General features: G+C 44.4%; 1 protein-coding gene across 1 annotated transcript; it reads left to right on the forward strand.

Moving 5' to 3' along the window:
* The first annotated feature begins 237 nt into the window (after nucleotides 1-237).
* PIP (prolactin induced protein) lies at nucleotides 238-4,658 on the forward strand. The gene is made up of 4 exons (XM_070425082.1): nucleotides 238-347; nucleotides 2,315-2,420; nucleotides 3,993-4,107; nucleotides 4,431-4,658. Exons 1-4 carry the CDS (start codon nucleotides 253-255, stop codon nucleotides 4,553-4,555), a joined length of 441 nt encoding a protein of 146 aa, XP_070281183.1. The 5' UTR covers nucleotides 238-252; the 3' UTR covers nucleotides 4,556-4,658.
* The last annotated feature ends 7,594 nt before the right edge of the window (nucleotides 4,659-12,252 follow it).

The following is a 12,252-nucleotide window of genomic DNA, read 5'->3' on the forward strand; positions in this document are numbered from 1 at the left end:
CTCTAGTACTGAGAAACTGAAGAAGGATTATCTAACTTCTCTCCCAGACTCTAATGCTGTCGTGAATGTTGACTTTTTCCATAGAAAAACAAACTAGCTCAACAAGGAAAGATCAAGAGTGAAAAGGATGATAGGGTGATTAGTCACGTGAGTCTGCATGGCAGCTCTCCCACTCCCTTGATCTGTATATAAAGAGTGTGCTGGGCACCTGAACCCTACTTCTCTGGGGCATCAGATTCTGTCTCTTCCAGCATGTTCTCTCTTCAGCTCCTGCTCAGGGCCAGCCATGCCGCCCTGCTCCTGGTTCTCTGTCTGCAGCTGGGGATCAACAAAGCTCAGGAAGACACGTGAGCCAAGCCTTTCTCCTTCTTACAAAAAAATCTTTTGAGGGGAGGGCTTTTCTCTTATCCTAGAAATCTACATATCCTTTCCTGAAAACTTTTTCAACTTCCCAGAGATCTAATCCTGGGAGCTCTCATGAACTCATACCAATTCCACCTCTCTCTTCTTAGGAACTCCATCAATTCCCTTCACATTTCCCCTGGGTGCTTCTAAGTTGCCCATGGAAATAAGGCTCCCAGTGCACATGTAGGCTGTAATTAACAATCATTCTTTCTCTAAGGTTCTGGCCTACATGTTGTCCATAGTCTATACCTTTATTAGATTTCTGCTCAGTGAACTTCACCTTCTCACACCTTGCCTCCTAGAAGAGAGGGTTTAGCAGGACTGTGAGTTCCAACAATAGCTTTGGGCACCTTTGGCAGAACTCACTGAATGATCAGAAGCCCTGGACACTGATCCTTGGCCCCACAGTCCAAGGTTGAGCTTGCCCAGCACTTTGGACATTCTTTCTATGCTTGAAGACAAGTGTGAGGACCACTTGCCCATGACTCCCCACTCCACCCCCTGTCTCCCACTGGGACCTGGGAGCATGGGTTCAGATGCCAACTCATTAAGGGCACATGTTTGAAGGAAACAGGAAAATTGGGGCACACAAAATGAAGTAGGAAATGGGACAATTTGGAGGGAGAAGCATGGACGCTCATCAGATCTAGGGATTTTTCCCTACAGGAAAAGGGTTTGGGATGTAGAGTTTCTGGATTGTGATTCTGGTTGTACCCTCTGTGGAAGGACCAGATGCTTCCCTGGAGGAAACCTATCAGGGTTTTGACAAGCTGATGTAATGGAGGTGGGTGGGTATCTAAGAAACCCTGAGTGGGGGCAGTTCAGATACAGAATATCACTCCACTTAGCCCTGAGGGGCAGCAAGTTGTTGATAAGCTGTGCTACTTAGGGTGACCAACCATCCAAGTTTGGCCTTGAATATCTTGGTTTTAGCACTGATAAGTCCCTCCCAGCAAACGCCTCGCTGTCAGGTAAACTGGGGTGATTCATCTCTCTAGCTGTGCTGGTCATCCTGTCAATCTTAAATACAGTTACAAATGGGAGGAATTCTGAAGAAACTGAAGGATGCGTGCCCCTTCCCTGTGTCCTGAGTGCTAGAGCAGCTGGCACAAGAATTGGAGTCTCTCTGGAATCTGATGCTTTCCCCTAGGAAAATGGGGCTGGGAAGTACTAGAGGCCAAGAAACTGAATTCCCTCCTGTCTCACCCAACACTGAAGGGGCTTTGGCAGGAGTTTCTGGGAAAGAGAAAGTAACTCTGCTGGTCCTGAACCCCCTCCTCACTGACTGAAGGGAAACAGTTGACTGTTCTCTTTGTCTCCATGTCCTTTTCCCCAGCAGATTGTGGTGTGTGGCCTGAATGTAAGGTGGAAGCTGTAGTTTCCAATATGTGTCCAAATCCCCTACAGAACTAAGTACTAAGTACAAATCCTAGGCCCCACCAAGAACCAAAGAAGGAGGATCTTCAAGAAAGGTCTCACTTCCAGTGCACTGAAGTGTTTATGATTCGTTAATATGAAATTTAATACTAACTTTATTATGACATGAGCCCTCCCTGTCAGTGGACAATCAGCAGAACCTATAGAGTTTTATTAGGAAATGATATGTGATACTGTACTTTCATTGGTTTTTTGTTTATTTGTTTGTGTGTGTGTGTTTTTTTGTCAGTGGAAGAGAAGTAGATACTCAGTTTTAAATAAAGTGTCCAAGTTGCTTTATTAAGCAAAACTAAATCGGTACAAATAGCCAAACTAACCAAAAAAAATCAAAACTTCCCAGGGAATTCTGATCTCAGCAGTTGACCATCTCCTTCTCCTCGAACCTTCCCTGGTCCCTTGACCCTGCTCATTGTTCCCCCTCTCTTATGGATTGATCTCTGCTCTCTACCTGCTTTTGTCTTCCCAAAACCAGTCGACAGTTGATCAAAATGGACTTTCAATTGCCCCGAACAACAACAGCAAATGAAGAAGTCACTGCAACGCTTAGAGTTGAAACAGAATTGAGAGAATGTATGGTGGTAAGTAGAAGCCCTGGGGTGGGAGTAAAATGAACAAAATCCAACTTAGTTAAGTAAAATGCATTGGATAACATAGGAAAACTACCAGATTAAAGGGCAGTGATAAAATTATTAAAAATAAATGGGTGATACAGTAATGCATGTTTCTTTATCTATACATTAGCTGCAAAGGCAATACATTCACAACAGAATAGTTAAATTTAATTTATAAAGATTACCTATGTGAGGGTTGTGGTTGCTTAGCCTGATTAAGTACCTTCAACTGTGCAATGGTCTTTGACAACAAATCACACATATCCAATGGGTCCTTATTTTTTGTTTTAATTATACAAGTATTAAAAGTTCTGAATCATGAAGATATATTGTTATAAATGTAATAAAAAGATAAACAAGGCAAGGTTAGCCTTCTTTAAAGAAACACCAGGATCTCCGAAGTATTTTTAAGTAAAATTGCAATGGTGAGAACACTTGAACTCACTATTTGGGGCTGATGGGCTATTTGGTGCAGAGTTGCCAGTTACCTGGGCAGGTATCAGGAGACAGGCAACCAGCCCCAGCCATGACCACGCAGCCTGGTGATAACCTCCACTCCTGTGTTCAGGGTAGCCATGAGGGCAGGCACTCTTTTGAGATATATAAATCTCTAATGTAGCATGAACAAATCTGTTTCTCCTTGTGATAAAAATCACTCGCTTCTAATGCCACTGTGGATAGTTGGTGGCATTCACGGCAGAAGGAATGCTCAATTTTGATGGGAACCTAGGAAAATAAACATCATTTATTTTCACAAACTCACTGAATTCTATTCACTTCACAGACTCCTTGGATCTATGGTCCCCAGGATTAAACCCCTGTGCTGACCATGAACTAGAACATTAACCTGATTCTGCTGAAACACATATGCAGCACTTTGGGATCTTAAGCTGTACAGCAAGCATGTCAAACTCAAAGGCTAACACAGACCAAATAAATGAGGCATGCGGCCCATGGGCCGTGAGTTTGACATGCTTGCTGTACAGCATGCTCAAGTTAGGAAAGAAAAAAGAAAGTTTACCTTCAAGCTTAAGAACCTTAAGTCAACCAAGGGATTCTCTACTTACTAAAGATTCCAGAGTTTGAGAGGAGCAGAGCTGGGACTTGGTCATGGTTCTGGCAATAAGGCCTGGTTTTGGCTTTCACACCCCAGCAGTCAGGCTTGCACCCACAGGCCAATTCCTGGAGCCCTGGCTATGAACCAAGGCAAGCCTGACCCCCACTCCCCCAGATGAACTGCTGCCCAGATGAGTGCTCCTGACTCTGTGGTTCACTCACCTCCACCCTCCCGAACCATACACCCACATGCTGATGCAGGAATAGGAGGACATGAGGACAGAAAATCTTCTAACCTTGACTTCAGCTCCTGAAATGATTCTACAAAAATGGACTCCCCCCATGCCTCTCCCCACCTCCACCCCTGCTCTTTGCCCACTAAGGACATCCTCCTCCTCTCCCTTGACCCTCACTTGTCTTCCTTTCCCTTTCCTACTTCCCATACTAACACTGGGTCATCTCTCTCCAACTCCTTCTTCACAGATTAAAACTTATCTGCGAAGCAGCTCTCCAGTTGATGGGCCTTTTAACTACAAATACACTGCCTGTCTGTGCGAGGAATTTCCAAGAACCTTCTTCTGGGACTTTCAGGTCAACAGTAAGTAGAGGAGTCATCCAAGGGAAGAACTACCCACCAGGGAGGGGAAACCATAGAGAAACGTGGTTACGGATCTGGCACAGAGCCCAGGGCAGAAGGATGGAGGGGGGAGGGGGAGAAGGAGAAAGACAAGTAGAGTAAATGGAGACCATGCCCAAGTTCAAAAGGTAGGGGCTGTGTGAGAAAAGCTAATAAGGGAGATTCATTTGTAAACGATTTGAGGAAGCTGAGTACTAGTTAAGGAGGTGTCTGATACTGGTAGAAAAGGTAGGACCCTGGGGATGAGAGTGTTAAGCTATGAACTTTGTCCCTGTCCCTTTCAGGTACTGTAAGAATTGCAGCAGTGGTTGACATCATTCGTGAATTTAATATCTGCCCTAACGATATGGCAGTGGTACCCATCAAAGCAAACCGTTTTAGTCTCTTGAGATTGCTACCTGTGGCCTGATCTTACTGGAAGCCTTGTCTCACTGCTCCCTACCACACCCCAAGGTGGTTTCCTCTAAGGAACTTGGTTGGGTGTGTGTTGTGATCTGTAAAATAAACTTCTCACTGGCTTCTCTGTGTTCTGTTGTGTCCTCCTGCCCAAATCTCTCCCAGAGGAGCTTCAAAGTACCCAGAATTTCTAGAACTTCTTTCCTTCAAAGATCCTTTGCTGAGGTGATCTTATGGATTCTCACTGCCCATGAAGAGGGAGAGAAGGCAGGTGGAGAAGAGTGGGGCCATCCAGAGTGGGAAAGTGTGGTCCTAAAACTCATAGTAAGTGAGGGGCAGAAACTGGACCAGCGTCCAAGCTTCCCTGCTCCTTCACCTGCTACCGTCTAGGAGCCCCTTCAGATCATAGGAGATGGGAGTCAGCTGCATACTAGTATAGTAGTCAGTGACAGGGTCTGTATCCAATTCTATGTTGTTGCTTCTTTTCAACTGGTGAAAAATGATGAACTAAGTGTTGCTCAGGGAGATTGGGCAGCACAGGATGCACAGTAAGCTGAAGAGCAGAGGGAGCCCTGTGGAGACCCACCAAAGAGGGCCAGACAGTGCTTCCAGAGAGGAAATATGAGCCAGGGTCATGGGCACAACGTGAGCAGAGGGCTTTCTGGCAAATAGAATAGTAGGCACCAAAACCCCAAAGCATGTTCAAGGCAGGTAAGCTCTTTGATATTGGGCAGAATTGAGAGCAAACCAGGTGGCCCAGAGAGGAGGCTGACAAGGGGACAGCACACAATCAGTTTGTAAGGCAAGAAGGTGGGGCATATCCTCTAGACCACTGATCTTAAATGGGAATCAGATCCAGAGCAGGAAAACAGTCATTGGGAGAGTTCACTTGATATGGTAAATAGAATAGTAACATTGATTGTATGCCTAACATGTGACAAAAATACACTGATATTCTTGTTATATGCTTTATCATGTGCCCTATTAAAAACAACCATATACTAGTATATATACACATTGGAATATTATTTAGCCATGAGAGAGAAGGAAATCCTTCCATTTGTAACATGGGTGAAACTTGAGGGTGTTATGCTAAGTGAACTAAGACAGAGAAGGGCAAATACTGGGGGATATCAATTATAAATGAAATCTACAAAAGCTGAACTCTTATAAATAGAGTAGAGTCATTACTGGGCTGGGTTGCAGGGGAACTGGGGAAATGTTGATCAGAGGGTATAAACTTCCAGTTATGAGATGCACAGGTTCTAGGGATCTAATGTACAGCATGGTGACTACAATTAACAGTACTGTATTGTATACTTCAAAGTTGCTAAGAGAATAAATCTTAAATGTTCTCACCACAAAAAAAAAAAAATGGTAATTATGTGAAGTGATGAAGGTGTTAGCTAACCCTTTGGTGATAAGCCTTTTGGAACACATAAGTGTATCAAATCAACTCATAATACACCTTAACCTTACAAAATGTTTTATGTCAATTATATCACAACTAGAGGCCCGGTGCATGAAATTTGTACACTGGGGGAGGGGGTATTCCTTATCCCAGCCTGCACCCTCTCCAACCTGGGACCCCTCGGGGAACATCCCTCTCACAATCCAGGACTGCTGGCTCCCAACCGCTTGCCTGACTGCCTGCCTGATTGCCTCTAACTGCTTCTGCCTGCCAGCCTAATCACTCCCTAATCACTTCCCTGCCAGCCTGATTGACACCTAACTGCTCCCCTGCCAGCCTGATCACCCCCAGCTGCCCTCCCCTGCCAGCCCAGTCACCCCCAACTGCCCTCCCCTGCCAGCCTGGTCACCCCTAACTACCCTCTCCTGCTGGCCTGGTCACCCCTAACTGTCCTCCCCTGCAGGCCTGGTCGCCCTTAACTGCCCTCCCCTGCCAGGCATCTTGTGGCTGTGGACACCGTCAACTTTGAGAGAGTGGCAGTCAATTAGCTTATTCCCTCCTTATTGGCTGTGGGCTCTGCTATCTTTGCGACTGTGTGAGGGTCAATTAGCATATTCCCTCTTTATTAGATAGGCTAAAGCTGGTGAAAAGATTAATCAAAGAACATACTATATGCATAGCCAATGGACACAGACAATAGGGCAGTGATGGCCAGAGTGAGGGGGGCAAGGCTGATCTGAGGTGGGTAAAGGGGGAGAAATAAGGGACATCTGTAATAGTGTCAATAATGAATGAATGAATAAATAAATAAATAAATAAATAAATAAGTACAATTATTAAAACCACATGCATTGTGAGGGCATGAGTGGGGGGCATAGGGGGTACTGTGGGGATAAGGACACATATGTAATAACTTAATAAAGAAATTTTAAAAAACACATGCATTAAGTATGTATTCATTTAATAAAAATCTATCAAGTGCCTACTGGACCATTACCTGCTTTAGGTATTTGGTTTTACCAAAGGGAATCAGGAATTTTTCATCCTTATAAAGTTTATATTCTTCATGGGGGATAGACAATAAATGAGTAAATTCTATTTTTACTTTCTTTATGAGAAAAATGAGATGAGAGGAGATGAGTAATTTGCGCATAGCCAGAGAATGGCAGAGCTCAAGTTTGAACCACACAGGTAGCCTAACACATAGGAGGGCCCTTGTTCCTACACTACACACACTACACTACACACACACTGCACTACTACACACACTACACTATATACTACACTACATACACACTACACTACACAGACATTGCACTATACTACACCCTACACACACAATACACTACACACACACTGCACTACACACACTACATACTATTACATACACACTACACAGACATTGCACTATATTACACAGTACACACACACTGCACTACACACACTACATACTATTACATACACACTACACAGACATTGCACTATACTACACAGTACACACACACTACACTACACATACTACACTATACACATACTGCACTACATACACACTACATACTATACTACATACACACTACACTACACAAATATTGCACTATACTACACTACACACACACTGCACTACACACACTCTACACTACACACACTACACTATACATACACTACACTACACATATATGCACACACATATATACCCACACACTACACACTACACACAACATACAAACACTACACAGATACCACACACTGCACACACACTATACACTACACAACATATGCCACACAGACACTGGACTACACATAACACACACTATACTACACACCACACTACATACATAATACACTACACAGACACTACATACATTACATACACATACGCTACACTACATACATTACACACACTCTACTACACTATAGACTGCAAAAACATACTCCCCTCCTACCCTCAAAATCTCCAACAAAAAGCATTTCAAAATTGCCAATTTTAGCTTGTGCACTAATTCTGAGCACACCATTTTCTCCTACTGTTTGCTTGTCCTCCAGTGTAGCTAGAATTCTTTTGTTGTTGTTAATCCTCACCCAAAGATTTTCTCATTGATTTTTAGAGAGAGTGGAAAGGAGGGGGAAAGACAGGGAGAAACATCAATCTGAGAGCGACACATCAATTGGTTGCCTCCCACATGTGCCCCAAGCCTGTAACTGGTATGTGCCCTTGACAGGAATTGAAGCCGGGACCCTTCAGTTCATGGGCCGATGCTCTATCCACTGAGCAAAATCAGTTAGACTGAAGCTAGAATTTTTGATTGCTTATAGCACTGGCCAATAAAAATAGAAAAATATATTTTAAGTTACATGTGTGATATTGAATTTTCTGATAGCCACATTTTAAAAAGCTAAAAGAAATAGATGAAATTAATTTACCAATATATTTTATTTAGTCTAATATACTATAATGTCAAGATGTCCAATTTGTTTCACTTGGCATAATACTCTCTTGGTCCATCCATGTTGTTGCAATGGTAAGATTTCTATGTATGGTGACACATAATTAATAGCCTTATGATGGCGAATGTTTCATGAAGTAAATAAATTTTGAAACACTATGTTGTACATCTGAAACTAATATAATATTGTATGTCAACTATAATTTAAACACATAAATAAATACCAGAGGCCCGGTACATGAAATTCATGCACAGGGGGAGAGGGGGTCCTTCAACGCAGCCTGCATTCTCTCACAATCTGGGATGCTGCATGAACCAGTGACCATACTTTCCATATAGGTGAAAGGCATCTTGCTGTTGTATGGGCAGCTACATTGTATTGCCCTGATTATAAAAAGGAGTACATAACATGATCCTTCTGAGGCAGTAGTACCATTTCCCCCATCTTATGGGTGGAAAAACTGAAGCAGAGAGAAGTTAAGTAATTGGCTTTGTCACACAGTTATAAGTGTCAGAATCAGGGCTGACCACAAAATATGCAAGCCAGAATCCATGCATGTCATCGCTGCATCATCCTATTTTCCCAGTGGTAGAGTAGCTTTGCAAGGTTTTAATTTTTAAATCTAAGAGACTGTTCCCAATATATAAGGTAGGGTCCCTAGTCCTGGCCAGTGATCAGGACCATCTGTGGGGCGACTGGTGGGTGGGGCAATTAGGGGGTCCCTGCTTGCACCTGCCTTGGTTGGCAGCCTGGTGCCGCCAGCTGGCCAGCCCACCTCCGCCGCTGCCACCACTGGTCACCTCCCTCTTCAGGGCAACCTGTAGGTGAGGCAATCAGGGAGCCCCCACTGGCCGGCTCCACACCGTGATCACCACCACTGGTCATTTGCCCTCCAGTGGTCAGTGCATGTCATAGTGACTGGTTGTTCTGCCAGTCGTTCCACTGTTCAGATGATTTGCATATTAGGGTTTTATTATATAGGACTAGAGGCCTGGTGCACGAAAATTCATGCACGGGGCAGGGGGGGAGGCGTCCCCTCAGCCCAGCCTGTGCCTACTCACAGACAAGGAGCCCTTGGGGGATGTTCGACTTAGACGCAGGGAGTGGGCCTAAGCCACAGTCTGGCCTCCCTCTGTGGGAGGCAACCGACGGCGGGGCAATTGGGAGATGGCGCCGGCCAGTGAGCAGCTGGCCCTGCCTCCGATCATCCCTCCACCACCTCCGGTTGTTGCCACACGCCCCCCCCCCCCCATTGCCGTCCCCTCCTCCGCCCGCTGGCACCCACCTTGGCTGGCCTGGCACTGCCCGCTCGCCGGCCCTGCCCCCACTGACCAGTCATTCCATGTTTGGTCAATTTGCATATTAGACTTTTATTATATAGGATAGCCCTAGCTAGATGGCTCAGTTGGTTGGAACATCATCCCATTTACCAAAAAGGTTGGGGGTTTAATCCCTGGTCAGGGCATGTACAGGAGATAACAGATGGATGTTTCTCTCACACCAATGTTTCTCTCTCTCTCTCTCTCCCTTCCTCTCTCTCTAAAAATCAATACAAATATATCCTCAGATGATGATTAAATAAATATAGAAAAAAAGATAAAAACTTGCAAATAAAAATAATTGTCAAATTTTTTTAAATATCTATCTCACACACACACACACACACACACACACGAGCTTTAACTGGAGTCAGTCACACACACAGGGCGCCTTAAAAGGGTTCACTCACATACCCAGTTCAGGTGGTCTTATCACCACATTACTATCTCAATGCTGTGTCCTTGGGCAGCTTCTAAAATAAGAAAAACAGAGTAACATTCTGAGCACGGGGAAGGAACAGGAGAACTTCCAATTGCCCAGGTGCAGCTCATGGGTCAGACTGGCACTCACATCTTCTTCATGACTTTTCCCAATGCCTTCATACCTCACTCTAACCCTAATTTAAATTCCAGATGAATGTTGACTTTTCTCACAGAAAAACAAACAGGGTAGCAATGAGGGATATCCTAAGGTATGATGATTTTGGCTTAGTGGACCTGTTCGTCTTGCTACACGAATAAAGACTGATCTTGGCCCCTGGATGCACAGTCCTCCTGGCATCAAGATCCTCCAGCATGTGTGCTCTACAGCTTCTATTCAAAGCTGGCCCTGCAATCTTACTTCTGGATCTCTGCTTGAGACTGGGGACCAGCACAACTCAAAAAGAGATGTAAGCCACCTCTCTCCGCCCTACAGAAAATGTTCCAAGAAGGATATTTCTCCTAATCCAGAAATCCACATTCTGTGTTTCCTGCCCCCAAACAACCCACCCTGAGAGCCCTCACTATATGTGTCTCTTGGTCTCTTTCCCTTTTTAGAACCTGTTGTGGAAATTACTGAATCCATGACTTACTGCTTCTTTGGGTTTTTACTCAGTTTCTATCCTGAGTTTATCACTTTCATCCTTCTCCCCTTAAAGGAGAAGCATAGTCAGGGATGTGGATTTGGTCAATAACTGTGGGATAAGCTTTGGATAAGATATATGTGCTGCACAGGAGGGGCCATAGCCCTGGTCACTACCCAGTATAAGGGGTTGTGATGATCTACCAAGTCAGATGATCCCTGTGGCTTCATTGGCAGTAATGCTCTTCTTCTCATTAAGATCTGACTCATACTCTGGAGTTCAGAGTCTACAAGTCCTGAGCGTGTTTCTTTAAGCAAGGAAAGGTAGAACCTGATCCTGAAACCTAACTTTTCATGGACCTATTCCCATATTCAGGATCTATGATGTGAAAAGGCTGGTCTCCAGTTCTATAATTATCTGGCAAAATAGGGGAAAAGAAATATCAGATTCCAGTTCCTTATTGGGGGGAGAGGAATTGAAATGGGACTATGTCTTTATGAGAGGAAGCACTGAGTTCAAAAAAAAAGGTCAGGAACTCCCTAGGAGATAATAACCATGAAGCCAAAAAAATATGGAACAAAGAGTATCTAGCAGATGGGAATAGAGATGTGGAGATTTTGATGAAGAAGGGATACCTGGGGATTTCCCTAAGGAGAAGAGAGGCTAAGAGGACAGGGGTGATGTATGGAGTGAGTTGAGAGTTAGTCTCATTAGGTTGACTTAGTAGAACTTGTACATATGTTCCCCTCTCATTAGGCTAGAGCAGTGGTCTGCAAACTCATTAGTCAACAGAGCCAAATATCAACAGTACTTCTTCAAAATAGACTCGCCCAGGCTGAAAACTGACTTCTGCGCATGGGCCACGAAGTTTCAATCGCACTGTATGTGCACACCTGCACGTGGTATTTTGTGGAAGAGCCACACTCAAGGAGCCAAAGAGCCGCATGTGGCTCACGGGCCGCAGTTTGCCGACCACTGGGCTAGAGGAAGAGTGAGTTAATGAACAAAGTTGAACTAAGTTGATCACCATATTAAACCTTACTTCCTTGACCTGATAAATATCTCAGACCCTTAGAACTTCATGTCTCCCTAGAAGCTCTACTATCACAGAAAAAGAAGCTTTCATGGATCCCGAGATGACTACACATAAGAAATGGGATGGAAGGAAGAGCATCCCAGGCTAAAGTAGACCATGCAACCAAATCACTTCCTGCCCCAAACAGCTTCATGGAGATTCAGCAGGGAGTCTGTGATGAAGGAAAAGCAGCTCTCTCAGCCCAGTTCCCTGTCCTCATTAGTTGAAGAAGAATAGGATCTCTTTCACTCTGGCCTCTATTTATCTATTTCTATCAGATGACACACAGAGCTCTCAGTGTGAGTCATGCAAAGGGGATTCTTATAATCATCTCTGTGCCTCCCCTGCTCCTTGTATTCCATGGCTCTCTGCCCCTCCTGCTTTCATCTTATCTCC

This window comes from Myotis yumanensis, unplaced genomic scaffold, assembly GCF_028538775.1.
Source record: "Myotis yumanensis isolate MYYU_CA2020_CCGP unplaced genomic scaffold, mMyoYum1.0.hap1 SCAF_9, whole genome shotgun sequence".
Lineage (NCBI taxonomy): Eukaryota > Metazoa > Chordata > Mammalia > Chiroptera > Vespertilionidae > Myotis > Myotis yumanensis.

Bases quoted from the DNA above. Each gene is read 5' to 3' on its own strand.
- PIP (XM_070425082.1), top strand. From the start codon at position 253: ATGTTCTCTCTTCAGCTCCTGCTCAGGGCCAGCCATGCCGCCCTGCTC. The intron at 348-2,314 runs GTGAGCCAAGCC...TCCCAAAACCAG, and splicing joins AACAAAGCTCAGGAAGACAC to TCGACAGTTGATCAAAATGG. The intron at 4,108-4,430 runs GTAAGTAGAGGA...TGTCCCTTTCAG, and splicing joins CTGGGACTTTCAGGTCAACA to GTACTGTAAGAATTGCAGCA.